Genomic DNA, 19,827 nt, shown 5'->3' on the forward strand with positions numbered 1-19,827 from the left:
ATGGAGAGATTTCTTGGGGTGGTCGATGAATATCCGGATTTGTGTTTGCAAATAAATTTTATGTTGAAGCAGTGGTTAGTAGTGCACGGGACTCAGTGGCGGCCGGTCGCGTCGTACCGATTCACATGTGTTTTCGGAGCAGTTCTTCGCAGATTTCAACGAGTGATCAAGTCTCTCATTCCTCCAATCAAGAAAATTTATTGATTTGTATGATTTATTCAGTGATCGAGCAGTGGAGGGCACTCTCAGGAAATGTAAGAAACATAATAATTTCACGTGTTCGACGGGAAATGTAAAATGTATGGAAATTTAGTGTGTTATTGTGCCAGTGTCCATTATTTTTGCAAGTGAGCAGTCATTAGGAATCCAGTTCTGTTGTCGTGAATATTCCAGTGAGATAAAAACACCGAGTGAAATAGAATAAACGACCAAATGATTCTATTCAAAAAAGCGATGGAGACAGGAAATATTTATCAGCATCATATGCTCATGTGGAGTGAATACATTAAACACGAAATGAGATAGGTGCAATAACAAGTGGTTATATGAACACATTCATAATAGAATGAAAATTATGAAATTGATTTTAACGAATAATCAAGTTTCTCATTTCTTCAATCAAAAGAATTTATTAATTCAGTGATCGAGTCGTGGAGGGCATTCTCAGGAATTGCAGAAAATATGGAAATTTAGAATGTTATTGTGCCAGTGTCGATTATTTTTGCAAGTGAGCAGTCGTTAGGAATCCAGTTGTGTTATCGTGAATATTCCAGGTAGATAAAAACAACTAGTGATATAAAATAAACGATCAAATGATTTTATTTAAAGAACCGATGAAGTCAGGAAATATTTATCATTGGACGCTGCAAGGACATTCAAGTGGATTGAATACATTAAATATAAAATGAGATTAGTGAAATAATGAGTGGTTCAGTGGTCACGTTCATGATGGAGTAAAAATTATAAAATTGATTTGAACGAATAACCAAGTTTCTCATTTTTTAAATCGAGAGAATTTATGGGAGGACATTCTCAAGAAGTCGAAGGGAAATGTTATTGTGCCAGTGTCGTAGAAACCCAGTTGTGTTATCGTGAATATTGCATTGAGATAAAGACACCGAGTGAAAAAAAATAAGCGACCACATGATTTTATTTCAAAAAACGATGGAGTCAGGGAATTTTTTATCATTGGACACTGCAAGGACATCCACGACCTCCATGACGGCATCATATGTTCATGTGGACTGAATACATTAGGGGAGGTTGGGGTAAAATGGACACTTTTGACTTTTTTAAAAATGTTAATGACGGGTTGAAATGTTGATAAAATTTAATAATTTTTTCTTCATTGCAGAGAACAATTCTTTCCCTTTGTGATGAGCCTAAACTGAGTTGAATTGATTAATTACTTTCTGAGTTATGAGTAATTAAAACAAAAGTCTAAAGTGTCCATTTTACCCCATTCGCCCCTAAACATAAAATGATATTAGTGAAATAACGAGTGTTTGTATGAACACATTTACAGTGGAATGAGAAAAAAAATGAACATTTGCGAATTGTTCATCAGGAATATTGAAATCATTCCTCAAATTGTGATTAAGTGACTTGGAACATGTACCTCATGGCCATAAACAGTGAATCTTATGTTTGTGTTTGCAAAATGGAGCTTTTCACACGCATGATGACCGGCTTCTTCTAAAAACACAGCGGCATGCATCACCAAGAGCAACACTGGGTATGTAATAACAATGATTCGCATTAAAAGTATAACATCGTTCCAGTCTTTATTTTACGATAAACAGACGGCGCATTTTGTTGGTATTTAACTTTGTTTCTTTTCCATACAACATTTATGCTATGACATGACAAAAATTATTTGTCTCCAGGAATGGCCGATTATGACATTTTCTTATGCATTAATGATATGTTAGGTTTCATGAAGCATTCCACTAAATTCGTGCGAGTGAAAATATAGTTATGATATTGTGAATCGAGTAGTTGAGATTATGAGAATTTCAATAAGAAAACAAGCAGATAAAGAGAGAATGAGATTAGTTTTTTTTTTCGTCAAGTGAAATGAAAACATGCCACGAAGAGAGGAAGTAAAATATCAGGAATGCTGCATACATGTTCAATTTGTTTCCATAGATGGTTTTTTTGCGTATTTTGCGCAGATTTTTATTAACGAGAGAACAACAGTTGAATAGAAGTTGAATGTGCTAGAACACTGCCTGGGAGGTAAGAAGTCTCCACGCTTTTTTTAAATATATTTTTTTGTTTTTTTTTTCTTCTTCTTTTTCGTTTTAAAGTCAAGTTATAATTTTCACAATTAACGCAACAATGAGAATAAGAATAAATAGAAGTTTCAGTTACGTTTTTTTAGAACTTTTTTTTTGTTCAATTGTTCGTTTCAAGTGCAGGAACTAGTATCGTCGGAGAGCGGAAAGAGATCGTTACGTAACCGTCCTAGGTCTAATCTATTATGTAAAGATTATAAGAGAAAGATTTTTGTTACCGATAGTAAGATTAATTAAAAATGATAATCGTAATGATCTAAGAATTATTATCTTGTTTTTAGAGGGTTAATGCGATTATGCAGAAGCCCTCTTTTGAACCATTTCAATTTTAATACTTGAGTGACAATTACTCTGGTCAGAAGGGCTTTTGTTTAGTTTTTTTTTTTCACCGGTTTATTATTTTTCCTCTCTAATGAAATCTGGTTCTGAATTTTTTCGTCACTATTTTTTTTTGTCAACAGATAAATGGTATATTCATTTCGAAGATAAGTAAATTGGAAAAGCAACCTATCGGTGCGTTGCGAAAGGCCAGTTTTGAATCGTGATTCAGTCTAGGAGTTCTGTATGAGTCTAAAGAATCCCCGATTATGTCTCGTTATTTTTTTTTCATCTTCATCTAAATTGAGTGAGGCCGAAATCATACTCGTTTCTCGCGGAGATTATCACTCCGAAGCTAAAACATCAACATACGCCTCTATTTATAAACTTTTTCTGTCCCCCACTTTTCCTTTCCCCTCACCGTACAACATTACAATAGAGATTCCTCTGTACCCGAACACAAAGTAACGTAAAAATCAATTGAATAATTCAACTAAACTCGTGTCAATAAATTTTTCAAGAAAAATAATAGCTTCGAGAAAAGATTGAGGCATCTAGAAAATTCAAAATTCGAATTCCATACAATTTTTCATTTTAATATCACGAATCATATATAAACTTTGTGGTGCACATTTCCCTTTACTTTGTTCTGTATTTATTTTCTATCTTATGGTTCCCTTATACGTCTTGAAATCCTCAGATTTCTCTTTGGTATTCGTTTAATACATTACTTCTTTTTTTTCACCTAAAATTAAAAGCTATGACGAAGCAAACTCTGTCACACTTTGTTTTACATTTCTCAGCCACAAACTCGATATACGCGCGCTTTATAATTATTATATAAAAAGTATTCTCTCACTCTCGATAGTTATTTTTTTTGTTGACGTTCCCGCTAATTTTTTTGGTATTTTTCTTTCCTTTTATTTACAAACAAATTTGTTCTTTATAAGCCCCTTACTCTATTACACGTTTTAACTTTTTTTTCGTCCGTGTTGATGATGTCGAAATACTTTTTTTTTGAAAAACAAAGGAACCATTATCTTGCAATCCAGCATACTCATTCGATTCTATTTTTATCAATATATATACTTTTTCTTTGTTTCTAAACCACTTGAATAATGCGTTTACACATGCTAGATAGGGAATTTATTCATCTCGCCACAATCACACTAACATTAATGGCGTTTTCTTGGTATTTTTTCTTTAATTTGTCCGGCTTGGCAGACATTTAATGTCTCAATGCATCAAAATTACTTGGCCCATTACATCCACAATGTAATAGATATTGTTATGCATATACATAACAATATACAAAATAATAATAATAATAAAAATAATAATAATATGTCTATACATATTTTGCTTCTAAACGTGTTCCAGTGCTTTAATCGTTAGTTTCATTTGTTCAAAGGTAATTACACCTTACCAAAGTTGTCGCAACTGAAACTTGTTTCGATGTTTTCCCTCCCCAAGTTCTTTTATCTCTATTTTTTACGCTTCTCATTTGCACAACAAGTCTCACTTTTTCACCCCCATCCACGAAGCTAAAACTTTCCTCATTAGTTTCAATCAAAATAGTTGCATAGTTATTTTTAATTCTTTTTCCATTTATTTTACTTTCAAACTGATTTTTTTGCTGCCCGTTGAGACTTCTCTATGCCCTGAGTTTAATATTCAAACTGAGTCGGGAGTTTGTTTAAAGATGTTAATTTTCTTTAATTATGAAAACGAGTGCACGAAGGTACGTCTTAGGCAAATTTCAAGTTATTATTCGGTCTTGTTAATTTTTTTTCCTTCGTTTTTTGCGAATTTCTCTTCCATTTGGTTGTTTACCACTGGCTGAAGGAATCGAATATTCAAATGAAAAGTTTAAAACCAGCTGGCGCCACCGAACTTGGTAGAAAGTCCGCCGATTCCTTTTCCAAACATACTTCCAACTTTTGCAGTAACGTTTGATGTTATATTGGTGAGATTAGTAAGAGAATTAGCATCCTCGCCACTCGACTCGACGATAGTCACCTTCGTTTTTGGTCTCTCAACTTCATCGTCATTTCCATTCTCCGAAAGACCTCTTTTGTTGGTGGAGAGAAGAATAATAAATCAGCATAAAGCTGTTGTAAATCAACATTATATTTGTTCTGAAACTTACTCGTCATTCTGAGAGCTCATGGTTAAGGCACAAGTTGCTTCCTCCGTCTGCATTCTCTGTGATACCGTCTGATATGTCTTCGAGTTTAGTTTGTCCTCCATAACACCCTGCAGCTCGAAGTCTGAATACACTTTCTTAACAATATGTGCTAAACATGTACACTGGTGCAAGTGAAGGTTGTGATCGAGCCTGTCTGATAACCAGCTGCACAGCAATTGAATTTGTCCTGTGTACCATTGCTGCGAATCAAAGCAGAAACGTCACATGAACATTATTTTTTAACAATTCATTTACAAGAATTTTACCTCGAAGAAATTGAGTATCCACAGTTCGTCGATGACCTTGCTACGAATCTGGTCCATGCAGTTCCTCGCAAAGTTGACGTACGCTTGGCCCATCTCCTTACCGCTGCCGGAAACCTTCTGCAAATTGCATTCATGAAATTTGTCAAATTTTCCCAAAGAGTGTCCTCCGTTAATTTCAATAGCAATTTGTTATACGAGCCTCACCGTGAAACTGAGAATCGAACCAATGAAGGAGCCCTCGTCATAGCGTGATAATTTCGACAGAGTTGCTTCCAGCACTGAGATCAGTTTGTTGATCATCCCCTGGGTCATATCAGCCAGTGCCTTGTCAATCATGTCGTCGATCTTCGAGTGGAATTGATGCTAAAAATATACAAGCGAAACACAACCAAGAATTGTGCCGTGTACAAAAAAAAAAGTGGCAATACAGAGCAGAGCATGAAGATCGCTGCCTCAAATCAATAAAGCTTGATAATAACTAATGATATTGAAATCTATCAACACTACTGACATGATTCCTACAAGAAGGTATGAAAGATCTACATTACCCCTCTGAAAAATCCCATTTTTTTAACTTGCCAAATAAGTAGATGACTTACCACATCGACTCCGTCAACCGTGCAAAGCTTAAAACTCTGATTTTTGGCGTCCAAGATAACGTTCACCATAGCGCACATTTCCGATGGTAAAATATAATCTGTTGATATAAATGTGACTCCTTTTTTAAGCCAAGTTTGAAATGCTCCATCTGTCTTTGTTATGCATTGTTCAATCATTTCCGATGCCATCTGCTTCAGACGTTGCTCCAATTGTGTTCGAAACTCCTGGTCCGGCCAATGTAACCCAGCAATGAAGGCTTGTAGGGCATCGAGTTTCCAAAATAGATCCTCCGATGTAGCACATCCATTGCCCTTTATCTCCCATCGTTCCTTCTCAAAGCCCTTGTGAATCGATTGTGCTATTGATGTCTCCATTAGTTCGACATAACGATTCACCAATGGTGAAAATAAATCCCTGAGATGCTGGTGGAATCTGCCATTCTTCAGATTATCTAAAATTAGACGAACAATTAATTCCAAACATCCCATGGAATGAGACATGAAGAGATATTCGTAAAAGCTATTAATAGCGTCAGTGAAGTATTTGAGTATTTTTTTTTATTAGAGTATTTGAGTAAGACAGTGAGTTGATTATTTACCATCCATCCTGAGGTAATCGTTCAATATTTGAAACAGTGGAAAACTGTCCCAAGTGTCTGGCGGCTGTTCTGACAGTACCTTGTCCATGTCAACGGCAAATAGCGACCAGAAGATCTCGGCGTGCTCCACCAGGAGGTCGCTAAACCAGGCGAACGCCTGCGGTGCGGTGTAGTAGGAGCGAAACGTGAAAATATTGGACGACACACATATACGGTGGGCAAATTTCTATATGCCGGAATGGTGGGTACGCCATTCGCGGGCACAGAGCTCTCGAGGACTCAGAAGACACTATCAGGCATTATGTTGACCTAACAATCTAATTCTAAATTCATCTAATGCTCTCATGAATTTCGAGATAAACAGCAGTGAGTCAGATGAGATTGTCATCAAAATGTAAGACAACAGAAAATGCAACAACAAATGTGATGATAATAAAGCGAATGGCACTTTAATTGTCTTCTGAGGAGGACAACGAACCCTTACCAAAGTTCGTAATTACTTCTGCATGCTATATGGTCCTCTACCTCGAAAGCCCTGGTACAATGAACACTCAGTTCTAAAAACCTAACTAATACCTCCGAATAATGTTCTTCGTTTTGCTGCAACAAATCGACGCAAAGTTCGGCGAGACGTATCAGATCATCCAATTTTTTTCCGGGAGGTACACAGACCTCTCCATTATAATCATCCTCAATTTTGGCGGCCGCAGACAGCCTGTCGTAATTGACAAGTGCTGCGGTCTCCAAACACGACTTAATCATGCTACGAACATCCTCGATCGGCACTGGTGTAACAATGTCCTTCATCAGGACACGTTCTAACAGGGATAATGTTGCTTTCAATGCACCCTCAGGACGGCCGAATGGAAAACTATACCTGTTTGCCCAACGATATACCATTAAACGTGTAAAGAAATCATTATTAATTTATTCTACCTGAAATTGGTTATTTGTTTCTCTAAGAGTTGACGTAAGCGTTCTTTGATCTCTTGAAATTTGTCCCTCTCCTCGTGGGTGATTGAACCAACTCCATCTGGCCGGGTGCCATGAACGTGAGAGGCACAGAATGCAAAACTATAATGAATTAAAGTGGGATCGATCATAACTCCACGCTCAGCACGATCGAGAAGATCACTGAGGTAGCACAGATGTCGGAAGCATCCGCGGACACCATATCTGCGAGGAAAAAATCCAATAAAATTGACGATAAAAAGCACTGAGATGATGAATCACTTCTGACGTATTAAAAAGAATTAGGAAAAAAATATATCTTACCTAGCGCAGTATTCATCAAGAACAAACACTTGACCTGGTGAGAACCATCCCAGCGAGCAATATGGATCATTGAGTCTGTAATCCAGGGTCAAGTTCTGTAGAAACTTGAATATCGTGGCATGATCAAATTTGCAGGGATCAGCACTTATGAAGTCTTCCATGCCGTGCTTTCTTGCCCTATCAGCATCACCTTGAATCTTACTAATAGTTGAATTTTTATCAGCAACAGAGACCGGTGGTGTGGGCTTATGTGATTGTCCCGTTGCTCTGTACATCGCCATAACCCATAAATGACACTCATTCTCATCATCAGATGCGTATACAATGTTATCCCCTTCTCGTACAGCATTAAAAAAGAATCTTCCCCCCTCCAAATCAGTACCAACCATGATACTCGCAGAAACGGCTTCGATATAGTCCACTGTATAGCCATCCAGCTGCATCATTTCCGACGGCTCACTTTTTTTTTCTTTGTACGAGCACATCGCAAATGTGTACTGCGAGACCTGAACCAGCACGAAGTACCGTTTCTTCCATTTTTTCCATACTGATTTACCAATTGCGTATAAATAACCACAATGCTTCATGTTGAGGGGTTTGTCCATACGACATGCTATCTTAATACGTAAATCCTGATCAGGATTATTTTTTGGGACGGTCATACGATGCCACTCTGGCACTTTGCATGATAACGGCGTTGGTCTTATGATAACTTTACCAATTTCTTTGTCCTCTAATGCCAGCATAGCTTGATTCTCCATGTACAATCGTACTTTTACAACTGGCAATGGATGCATAGTTGAGAAATCACCCTGTGTATCCCACCTAAATCCGAATATGTCACAGATACTTAGAAACTCATTTATCAGAATTTCAAAATCCTGGGAAAACTTACTCCGACAACTTACATGGGCTTAGATGCTTCTGCCTGATCTGTCTGTAATTTCTCACCACCTTCAACCTCCATAGTGCAATATACAATTCTATTCGGGGGGAGACTCTTGAGGCCCTTTACCTCCATGACAATAACTTCGAGTTGAAATGTCAAACCAACATCCATCTTAGTCAACTGTGGATCGGAATCAGCGGAGTCGCCCTCCAATTTAGCGAGGGAGCTCTGGGTGCGGTAGCGGGAGCGGTCACTACGGCGCTTCAGCTTCTGCAACCCGTATTTGCTGTCTATCGAACCCTTGGAGACAGGTAATGACTCCAGATTGGTCATCAATAGGTTGATAGACGACTTGAGCTCCTCGATGTAGAGCGACTCCATCTCCTTGTGGAGAAATTTCGGCATGAGCTTACGATTCTGCAGCATAAAAAACATTTGTCATGGATTAGAATGCGGGCCCTTCTTGCTTCGGTGATCTCTCAAGATCAATAAATCACCTTTTCCATTTCGTTTACTCGCTGTACGCGACCGTCCAGCTCCCTCCTGATGGCGGCAGCCTGCTCATCGGCTGAGTCCAACAGGAGGGCGTTGAACAGAAGCTGATGCTCAAATTTTTTAATGCCAAGAATTTGTTGGAACATGTCGTAGAGCTGCTCTTTCGACAATATACACTCGGAATTTAACGATTGTTGTTGCATTTTTGATGGCCTCTTGCTGTCTTCATCGCCAGTTCCTTTGAATATACAATCGAACTTTGCCAGCCATGATTTAAGTACAGTCTCTTTGCTCACTCCATCGATTTCCGGGAGGCTGCGAACACGCTTTTCAACGTTGTTCCTGAACACCTCACGGAAGTCGTACTGGGAACAAGCACCACTCTGCACCATCCTCACGACTCTCTCTGATTTCAAAAATACGTCGAAATAATTCTGTATGGCATTGTGAAATGCCTCGTCAGCCATTATCTGAGTTTCGCCCTTGAGAAATGCCTGCAAGCGGGGGAGAAAAAAATAATGTAAAATTCGATCTGTCAAATGGACTACTTCCATTTCCATCTCATCTTGTGCCGCAGGCGTCTTTCAGACAGATTCAAAGATCACTAGGTATACATCTATTCAGCTGCACAGAATGAGATCGATTTGGTTACGATAGTCGAGGTCACGTTTCTAAACAGACATATAGCTTGGAAAAATTACATCGTCGAGGCTTCCTTGAAGAAAATAAAATCTACTGAGAGGTTTCCCTTAATCGTTAAATTCAGTATCATTACGAAACCTTCGAGCCTCGTTATGAGACAGGGCAATTGGATGGAAAAAAGCACTGAAAAGCAACACAATAAAGCGCCTCTCACCTGGAATCTTGAACACAGTGTCTCGAGTTGTTGTTTCGTAATTTTCATTTGTCTTCGGGTCATGTCTGTGGGTTGTTTGGCATTGAATGGATAAGCAATACATCTTGATATAAAGACATAAAGCTGAATGCGAGTTTTCCTCTCCTCCTCTTCTCTCTCTTGTTTGTCCTTTAATCACAGAGTTAAACATTTAATCCTTCAACAAATAACCAGCTTTGCCTGGCTTACTCTTCGACAAATTAATTTCTAGACGAGTGAATTCCCGCAATATTGCATCACCGATACATCTTCAGTATCAAGTTAACAAACTTCTACTGTTCCAAAACTGCTCCACCAACATTGACACAAGTGAATTAAATTTACCCATAACTCAATAACGAAGATGTCTCGATCCTCAAGTAAAAATGCAATTTTCCTTCAACAAGATTTTCATGGAAAACTTGTATCATCCTCACTTGTATTTCAGCTTCAGTTTTCTCACTAGCAACCGACGGCGAAGGGCTTGTAGGCCTTTGCGCCGACTTTGCATAATTGGCAGCGTCCTGGCTGGCAACCATAGATGGTGACAATGAATTTCTAGCGCTTGACAAATTTGGCACATCAAGTCCAACTGAGCCAGCATCACCAACAGAACCGTGAATCCCCTGGCTGCTGGAAATACTTCGTCCATGTGGTCCATGCAAACTTCCACCATGTAAACTTGGTGAGCCAATGCTACTTGTTTGGCTGTGACCTCCGGGCGATGCTGTCAAACCACCAGGACCGCTGCCTACACTTGAGCCGGGACCACTGCCACCACCGCCGGGATGATGACGAGAGACGTGACCACTTGGGGCACGACCCCCGCCGCCACCCCCGCGATGAGTGCTCTGATCCTCATCGCTCTCCTCCTCCGAGGAGCTCGGGTCAATCATTGTATTGGCTGTAACACCACCGTGACCCCACTGAATTCACACCCGTTCCAGCCGTTTCCAACGGCACTGGCGCGACTGACGCCGTTTCCGGTGTCCCACCACGTCTCCGTTTCCTCAGCTGTAATCACATCCTACATTGTTGTTTTTTTCACGACATACAGGGTGTTCCAAATTAAAAGTCACAGTCAAATATCTTGGTCAATCGGACAAAAGTTTCAGCATTTTTTGGGGCTAATTTGATGACATTCAAATTTTTTTAATATCTACAAACGGCTTGATACTGCGTGAATCGTTATCGAAATCGTCATAGGGAACTCAATTTTTGTAGTTTTTATGAAGACGAATCTAACGGCCATAATTTCATTCAAATTCGGTTACTTTTTAAGAATGAAATCGCAGCAAATTTGGCAATTTTCAGGGTAGACGATAAACTACTAATCAGACCAGAATATGAACCAATCTGTCATGTTTGTCTAATTGTTATTATGATTCATTGATTAACAATAACAATAATAATCAGACAGACTGAACAGGCGTTCGTTGATATTCAAAAAATCTTATTGTCATCAAATTTCCCCCAAAAAATGCAGAAACTTTCGTCGGATCCATTTTTTGCGAGTACCTCTCGTCAAGATATTTGACTACGACTTTTAATTTGGGACACCCTGTATACCTTATCTATTTATACAAATAGCAAGGACACTTCATAGACACGCCATTGTCCCTTCGATCAACTGTCCTCTTAAAATAACGATACTGCATCTAATGGAATGTTTCTCTATCCTGATTTTCTTTTGTATTGATTTGGATATTTGGGTCACACGAGACTCATAAATTATTTCTCGAGTGAAAAAAAAAATACCCTTTCGCTAGGATTCTCCGCTTGTGTTTCTCTCTCCACTACAATCGGTGTTTCTAGGTTTTTTATTCGCGAGTTTATGAGGATTTTCGGCTGCTCCCAGCGGGAGGGGGAGGTGGATATAAATGGAAGCGTGGGAGATAGGTGAATATGACGACTCGGGCGCCATCCAATTTTCGAGGCCTGTACCTTTTGACCTCACTCGGCTTACCTATGTCGCTACCCCCCTTTTAGTATTTTTTTTATTCTTGTGAAGAGTTGAATTTCCCGGAATAAACGGCCAAAAAAAAAATATGATTTCTCGGTTCATTTTCTGTCTGGTGTATCGACTTGGTTGATTTTTTTCCTCCTTTTTTATTCATCTCTTTTCCGCATTTTCTTTCATTTTATTTCACCCTTCTCTCGTTTATCGTTATTCCGAGGAGGCAGTAATGAAAATCGAGGGGTACAGGGTAGTATTGAGTGAATGCATAAAACGTGACTCCTTGGGATAAAACTGACGGGATTTGTATTTTACGTTTTCTTTAACGAGTCAAATCGATATTGACACTAGGGGTGATATATTCAACCAGCGGCGTCTGGTACAAGATCCTCGTCTAAATTTGGAGAATCAATATTCATTACCGTGCGAATCCATCGGCCTCTCCCTCGCTCATCCTCCATCGGGTTTTGCAGGTTTCGAATATTAAAGTGAATGTAACAAAAATGAAAATAAACATAAAGAAGAGTAAACGAGTGGGTATTATTCTGAACAAGCGGGTATCGGAAATCAACCCTCAAATGTCCGATGAGAAGTCATACTCTGGTGCTACATAAGAATGAAAAAAATTGCATACCAACTGGAGTGTTATCCATTTTACATGATGCAAAATAAAAGGGGAAAAAATGGTGAACTTTCCTTAGGATGGTGCCCCAGACTGAACGAGGTCGTTCACCCCTGTGTGTTGTATTTCCACCATTCGGCAATTTATCGATCCTCACGGCCATGTGGTGCTCCTTATCATTTATTTATCGCACCTCACTTCGGTATTAATTCATGAGGTTTATCTCACCGGGAAGTTATCTCTTCATTTTCGGATTTTTTTGTGGGGATATGGGGGTGGCATAAATTCCTGACTCATGCCAAAATTTTACAGCTCCTCGTTCATCATTCGGGGATTTTTTTTGGCCCTTGAGACTTGGGACTGCGATTTATAGGCGCAAGGGGGTAAGAAAAAATAAATAGGAGAGTCGGTTGTTTCGTGATAATGATTTATCGATTACAGTTTTTCAGCGTGGTGTAAACTACTGAGACACGGTACCCCTTGCCCCTCTGTGCTGTTTAAACGAGTTCATTATATTTCGCGGCACGCATGTTAATGTCGGTTGCGACACCGGAGATTAGGTATGTTACTGGCACCCACATTTTCTTATTTTTCTTTTTGCTTTGTTAGTTTACAGGGAAGAGTTCATGGAGGACAAAATTTCGTAAAAATCGGCCCACAGTTCTGTGAAAATATGTCATGAGTCATCTTTATGTAATTTTCTCACTCTTGAAAAGTTTTTGGCTGAAATTTCAGACATTACGTTACATTTTTTCGGAATTTTTATGATGTTACACTGTTAGAAAATTACTCCTGAAATTTCAGGTAAAAAATCTGGAAATTTTTAACCATCACTCATTCACACAAAATTTATTCATATTATTTATAATTTATCAAATTATTAAATAATTTGAGAATTTAGGCAATAATTTCCTTGTGATGTGATGGTCAATTTCCGCAATGAATTTCAAAATTCTAGATATTGAAATATCAGTGAAATATTAGTTAGATTGAATTTCCAACCGGAATGAACATTTTCGTGAATTCCGACAATATTAAAGGAGTTCCCGGAAAATTCAAGGGAATTGGAGTATGAATATTCATTTCTATTAAAAAATTCATGTACATTATAGAATTTTCCTCTTCTTGCCGCAAAAAAATTGGGACTCAACTTGAATTTTTGTAGGAATTTACAATTGCTTTGACTTTTTTGTCCTTAAATCGAATTCAAGGTTTTTCTTCCGGAAAATTCAGCCAAATTTTTTTAACAGTATGTGCAGAATTTCCGCAGAAATCTATTTCATGACAAAAATAAGTTTGAAAAATTGAGACATGATTTATTCATAAAAAGGCAGTTTTTAGAAGCGTCTAATTCTTTACCCGATTTAATTTGAATGTCACTGATCATTTAATAACTGGAGATCTCTCTAAATCCTTATTGTCAAAATTTGCCATTTGAAAGTCACTTCACTATTTTCATAATCGCGTAAATTTCGCTGATTGCGGTGAAATTTTCCCACCAATTTATTGAAATAGCATGGACAAAAAAATTATGTGCACCTTCGTGTAACAATTGTTTTCCTTCCCAGCGCCAGGAAACACACGCGGGACAGTGACATGCGTATACCCGTCGACATGTACAGGAGCGAGTTAATGCTTAACCCAGAAATGCTAATGAATGCTGATACTAGATAACGTGAGTCTTTGTGTTTAATAGGGCATGATTCATTAGAATGGGGATAAATCGAAACAGAAAAGTTGTGCTGGCCTTTGCGGTCTGTCTGGCAATCAACAGATGTATAATTAAGGGGATAAAGCCAGCTTTAGTCGACCCATTATTCACGTATTTATTGAACAAATAAGCGTGGATGAAATTTATTTTTCAATGCTCTCCAGTTTACAGACAATTTTATGTAATTGCGTGGGATCCATAGGTGATTTTAAACTGAAACCATTCAAGTTTTTCTTATCGAGGAAATGCAGTTTATTTATAGCCTCGAGCGCATCACGACGAATAACGCTTATTTTATTTCTCATCCTGCTTTCAGGTTTTACTGTTGACATGAAAGAAAAATCACTTTATATTTGTCTGGGTTTAGCAGTGAAAGATCCTTCAATTTTCAATTTTTTTATTGAGAATTATCTGTAAATAGAACAGTATTTTGTATGAAATACTGAATGTCCATGTCACGTTGTTTAGAAAATACTAAATTTCTCTGTGATTTCATCACATGGTGTGACAATTTTGTTAAGGAAATTCCATATTGGAAAATTAGTTTTTTCAAGGAATTATTCTATTGGGAGAATTTATTTTTTTAGGAGCGCATTTCTCTAGACCAGTTATTCCCAGCAGTCTGAATTCTCTCTTGGAAACACTAAAAATTTATGTCAAATTTTTTCAAAAATATAAAAATTCTCTATGATTTCACGCACAAAATTGAATATTATAGCCTCCAAAATTGAACTTTCCCATCCTTCCAGAAAAAAAATTATTCACATGAATTCCTCATTGTCTCGAGTAAATCAAGCGAATGTGACTGCAAACAAAATTAGCATAAGAATGAAATAAAAATCGGGCAACTCAGAATTTCGGAAATTTCAGTAAAAAATGTCCAATAGCGTAGGGGAATGTGAATTGATAGAATTGTGGCTTTAAAAATCATGATTGTTTCAGCAATCCATCGAGTCTATGTAGTTTCAGTGAAACAAACGGCTCCCAGGGGAAACGTTATTTACCTCTCAGTAAATAACGATAATTGAACAACAATTTTCCACGTTTGAAAAGATGACCCTTCAACGGTACAAATTTTTTAAATATCCATAATATTTTTAGGGCGTAACGAGTTGTCTTTTTTCAATCGATATATACCACTAAATTTCAGTTATAAAAATCATTTGTAATCTGAATCATTCTAGTCAGTGTCCAGTATCACTAATAAATAGTGATAGAATTCTAAAAATGAGGGACATTTCCCTGATTTTCAGAAATGTATCCTCAATTATTAACGATTGACGATTGTGAAATTCAGTGATTGAAAAATTCTGAAATTCAATGATTTTGCCATTAATTTTCAGAGATGTCATAATTTTTATAGTAATGGCACTGATTTTCAGAGACCCAGCTCTAATTTCCATGAATCTACCACTAAATTTCAGTTACAAAAATCACAATCAGAATCATTCTAGTCAGCGTTCACTATCACCAATAATAGAGGATAAATTCCTGAAAATCACTGATATGTCCCTGACAATCAAGACTATTTTCTCTGCGCAGTGACATATTCCTAAAAATCAAAAACAAAAAATCCTTGTGCCCTCCTGTTACCAAGTCTCATGCCGGCTCAATATCCCTGAAACTCAATAACTTCCGATGGACGAAAAATTATGAAACCTCTATGCAGTTGAAACTATTCTATCGAGCCTGCCAATGGCGTCGGTTCAATTTCATTATCTGTCAGAGTTTCAATCCATCATTCAATTCTAAAAAGAGTCATGCATTTTCGCTTGGATTTATATGACCTCCGAACGCCGTATATACTCGAGGGCTTAAAAACTTCCGTTGCCTGAAAATTTTCTTTCTCTGCGCATGATTTAAAATGTTTATTACACTTCAAAATCACCTCCAATTCTCTCCCGCCAGATTCATCTCCAGATAAAGGACGCCAAATAAACCCTAAAAATTTAATTCACCTGAAAACGTTGAAACCTCTATCGACTTTTCATTAATTCATCCCCCGAGAGTACCACAAGAAAAACCCAATCAGAAGTATAAAATCATAAACCTTCCCGCAGCCGTTACATTCGATCAGTTTTCTGAATCCATCCCTATCATCCCCTCGGAGTCCTCGTGCTCTCGAAAAACTCCAGTTTCATAAAAACTCCCATCACACATCGAAATCCCCCAGCTCTCCACCCCAATTCATACAACAACAAAAACTCAGATCAACACATCTCAATAAAAAAATGTCCCCTCCCCTTCATCCGAAAATTCCGCTATCGATTCTCCATTAATCCCCTAAAACCCCCTAAGTTTATCACCCAGACGTATCCCGACCTAGTCTAATCCCTCATTAGACTCACGGTATCATCCCCTGACGATTCAATCAAGTCACCTACCTGCGTCACAACACAACACACGGAGACATAAGTTGAGGTAGAATTATTCAGAAGGAGTTTGGAGGGGAATCGTGGAGCGAAATCTAATTCAATACACTGAAAGACAAATTTTCTATGCTGTTAGAAAATTACCCCCGAATTTTCAAGTAAAAAATCTTGGAATTTTTAACAATCACTCATTCACACAAAATTTTATGTATTTTGTCATTGAGAAATCAGTTCAATTCCGGAGTATTCAATGGAATTGCGCTTTTCAAGTTCACGTGATAATGGAAATTATTAAATAATTTGACAATTCAACCAACAATTTCTCTGAATTTTCAATCCACTGAAAATCCAGATGGATGTGATGTTCAATTTCCACAATGAATTTGAAAATTGTAGATGTCATTTAAATATCAGTGATAATTTATCCTGAAATAACCTAGTTATCCTGAATTTTCACCCCAAATGGGAGATTCCACGAACGATTTAATCCTAAATTGGATTCAAATTCGTAACATTGAGAATTCAAGTGCAACTATTGCTTCATTTTTAAAAAATTTCCAACAGTGTAATATGTACACTATTAAAAATTTTCGTCTGAATTTACCGTGCCAAATTCAGATATTAGAAACTTTTTTTCTCGGTGTAAAAGAAAATTTTAGTTTTCGGGGATTTGCAGCATTCTAAAATTTAATATGTAATCAATCATAAAATCTATCATAAAACTATGTCACTACCTTCCAGTGAGAGAAATTGTTTTAGGGATTGATTGAATCCCTTACATTTACACTGGGGAAAGATTTTAAATCTGCCATTTTTTTTCAGACAGGGATTTATAGGGAGATTTTGTGTGGAAACTTCGAGCATTTGTTTATCTGACACAAATTTGATTGGCAGGCTCAAAATTTTTTCTGAGCGTAGGGTAATTGGATTTGATGTGACGAATCTATAAAAATTGGGCGCTATTTCAAGAAATTGTGGATTTAGTTATAAATTAAATTTTATCAATAGTCGACTTTAATTTCAATTTGGGAAGGGGGGAATCATGAAATTTTCAATTTCATGGAAAATTTAGTGGACTTACAATGTGATGAGAATTTCTAAGAATTGTACCGGAAGTTCCTATACAAAAATTTTAATAGTGCTTGTCTCTAAAAAATCAAACTTTTTTCCCCTGTCTACATTATGATTCATTCAGTAGAAAAAAATGTCATGTGTGCGGGCGTAAAAATTGCGGTTCCGTGTAAATTCCACGTAATTTGTTACTGAATATTCATGTTTTCATTGAAAATTCAAAAACGTTGATGAATTCTCGTGTTATGCTGCTAACAGTTTTGGGAATCTTCAGTGAAATCTAAGAATTCACAATTTTTCCCCCTTAAATCGTTTTCAATATTACTCTCCCGAAAATTACTAGTCGATTGTTCCCGAAATTTTAATTTTTTTCTATCTGTCCGACAACTCGACTTTTTCCATGATATTTCCCCACCTTTTGTCTCCACACAAGAGAGTAAAATGAACAGAATTCAATTGAATCGTCAGAGAAACCTGAAATTTCACAATTTTCCCCCTTAAATCGTTTTCAATATTCCTCTCCCGATAATTCTTAGTTAGTCGATTGTCCCCGAAATTTTAATAACTGCCCGACAACTCGACTTTTTCCGTGATGTTCCCCCAACTTTAATCTCCCCATAAAACAATAAAATCCCCTGCAGCCCTTAGCCGTCCCTCCCCGCTACCTGAAGCCTCCCAGACAACCAGAAACACCTCTCAATTTCCCTTTCCATTGAATCCCGACCGAAGGGTTGAGCGTAAATATCATCGACTACCTCCCTGAAAAACCATGTCATGACATCCAACAATTTTCCCCCATTTACTCCTCCGATTTGCTCCCGATAATTCTCGCTCCACCTGAAGCAGCAATTTCCTCCTCGCCCTCAGAATTTTCCACCCCCAATTCATTAAAAGATTAAATGAGCAGAATCAGAAAAAGCCTCGGGCCGAACGAGAAAAAAAAAACATCAGCTTTCCCGGAGTAGAGTGGCCAGTGTAACGGACACCGTCGGCACTTCCGCTCATAACGACCGAGAGGGATAGAATTATCAGACGAATCAAAGAACCCTCTTAGAACCCTGCCAGTTCCCCCAGCAATACCTCCTCCCCTTTCAAGTCCCCAGAGTGCTCCCCATTTTTTCCCCCCCGATAATCACAATCATGAATGGAATGACCTGAAAATGAAAGAAACCCCCAGAAGGAGAGACCAAACAAAAAAAAACACGCGATAATAGGAAAACGGCGTTAGCGTCGTGGAATTCTTAGTGGGCAACGTTATTGATCTAGTGCACGAGTATGAAGCCTCGCCATTGCTGGAAAGGCACATGTGTGTTTCTGAGATATTCCGCCACTGGGTGTGTCAAAAACCCCCAAAACCACGCTCACCCCCTGTAAAACCCCGAGAATCCCCCCTCCGCGCTCAAAAAAAAATAAGTTTAACCTCTGAAACGCACGTCTGACGCATCTCGACCGTAACCACTAACCTCTTCAGCCGGTCTGTCCAACGTCAGTGTTGAGCCCCTGCATCTCCAATTTCCTCAATCACCCCTCGATATCTCCATCAAACATTCAACAAAACCGCCAGTACATCGAATTAACTGAAATGAAATCACGAATTTAGGGGGTAACGTGTCACCTTGTGATTTGAGATGTTACTTGACGTGTATACCTTGACGGTATGCACTTTGGTGAGGGACTGGATACCGGCGCGGGAGTGGTAGTGGCGCTAGGTCTCGAGGATCCTCTCGAGAAAAGAGGGGTTGGTAGTTGTGACGAAGGAGAGAGAGAGACTATTTCGTTCGGCTTGGGGAAAATAGGGTATTTTTATCCTTTCGAGGGGCGAGAGGGGGAAGCCTTAATACACCGAAACCCAGCAAAAATACGTGGAATATAAAACAAATGTGTTGGTGAGGGAGAGGGTGCAACGAATAGCCGTGGGGCTTGAGTTTTCAGTTCACGTACATTCGATTCTTTATGCGTGTGGTTAAATGCGGAGGGGTGAGTGTGGCGCGGGTGGGGCGAGCGGCGAGGACTCTAGGGCTGATTCAACGCTCGAAACTCTTGGGGTGGGGACCGGCGACGCGGGTGGGGAGCGAATCCCGTGTGAGAGCCGTGGGAGTGGGGGGATACATGTGGATGTGCTGGAAGGTCTATGTGATAGTGCCACTGGGCCATCGATCGCCTGCGCGACTGCTGTAATACCAGCTGACCGTTTTCGCACGGACAGATATATCCAACTTTTTTCACGATTTTTATCCAATACGGGCTTGTACAGAGCCACTACTTTTCTGTGTTTAAGGAGGGGGTGGGGGGGG

At 38.5% G+C, this 19,827-nt stretch overlaps 1 protein-coding gene across 2 annotated transcripts; it reads right to left on the reverse strand.

The window, feature by feature from the left end:
• Positions 1-1,758: 1,758 nt before the first annotated feature.
• Positions 1,759-19,284, reverse strand: LOC107037985 (calcium-dependent secretion activator). Of its 2 annotated transcripts, XM_015256830.1 has the most exons (15): positions 19,182-19,284; positions 18,997-19,110; positions 10,238-10,814; positions 9,783-9,950; positions 8,929-9,420; positions 8,451-8,848; positions 7,543-8,367; positions 7,204-7,443; positions 6,841-7,144; positions 6,268-6,424; positions 5,669-6,120; positions 5,274-5,432; positions 5,070-5,186; positions 4,765-5,003; positions 1,759-4,686 (listed from the first exon to the last, which is right to left on the reverse strand). In XM_015256830.1, exons 3-15 carry the CDS (start codon positions 10,694-10,696, stop codon positions 4,485-4,487), a joined length of 4,212 nt encoding a protein of 1,403 aa, XP_015112316.1. In that variant the 5' UTR covers positions 10,697-10,814; positions 18,997-19,110; positions 19,182-19,284; the 3' UTR covers positions 1,759-4,484. The 2 variants fall into 2 exon arrangements, with proteins under 2 accessions (XP_015112316.1, XP_015112317.1); XM_015256831.1 differs by having other exon boundaries at positions 6,844-7,144; positions 18,997-19,284.
• Between the last annotated feature and the right edge of the window lie 543 nt (positions 19,285-19,827).

Source organism: Diachasma alloeum, unplaced genomic scaffold (assembly GCF_001412515.2).
Source record: "Diachasma alloeum isolate Michigan unplaced genomic scaffold, Dall2.0 Dall_scaffold_00276, whole genome shotgun sequence".
NCBI lineage: Eukaryota > Metazoa > Arthropoda > Insecta > Hymenoptera > Braconidae > Diachasma > Diachasma alloeum.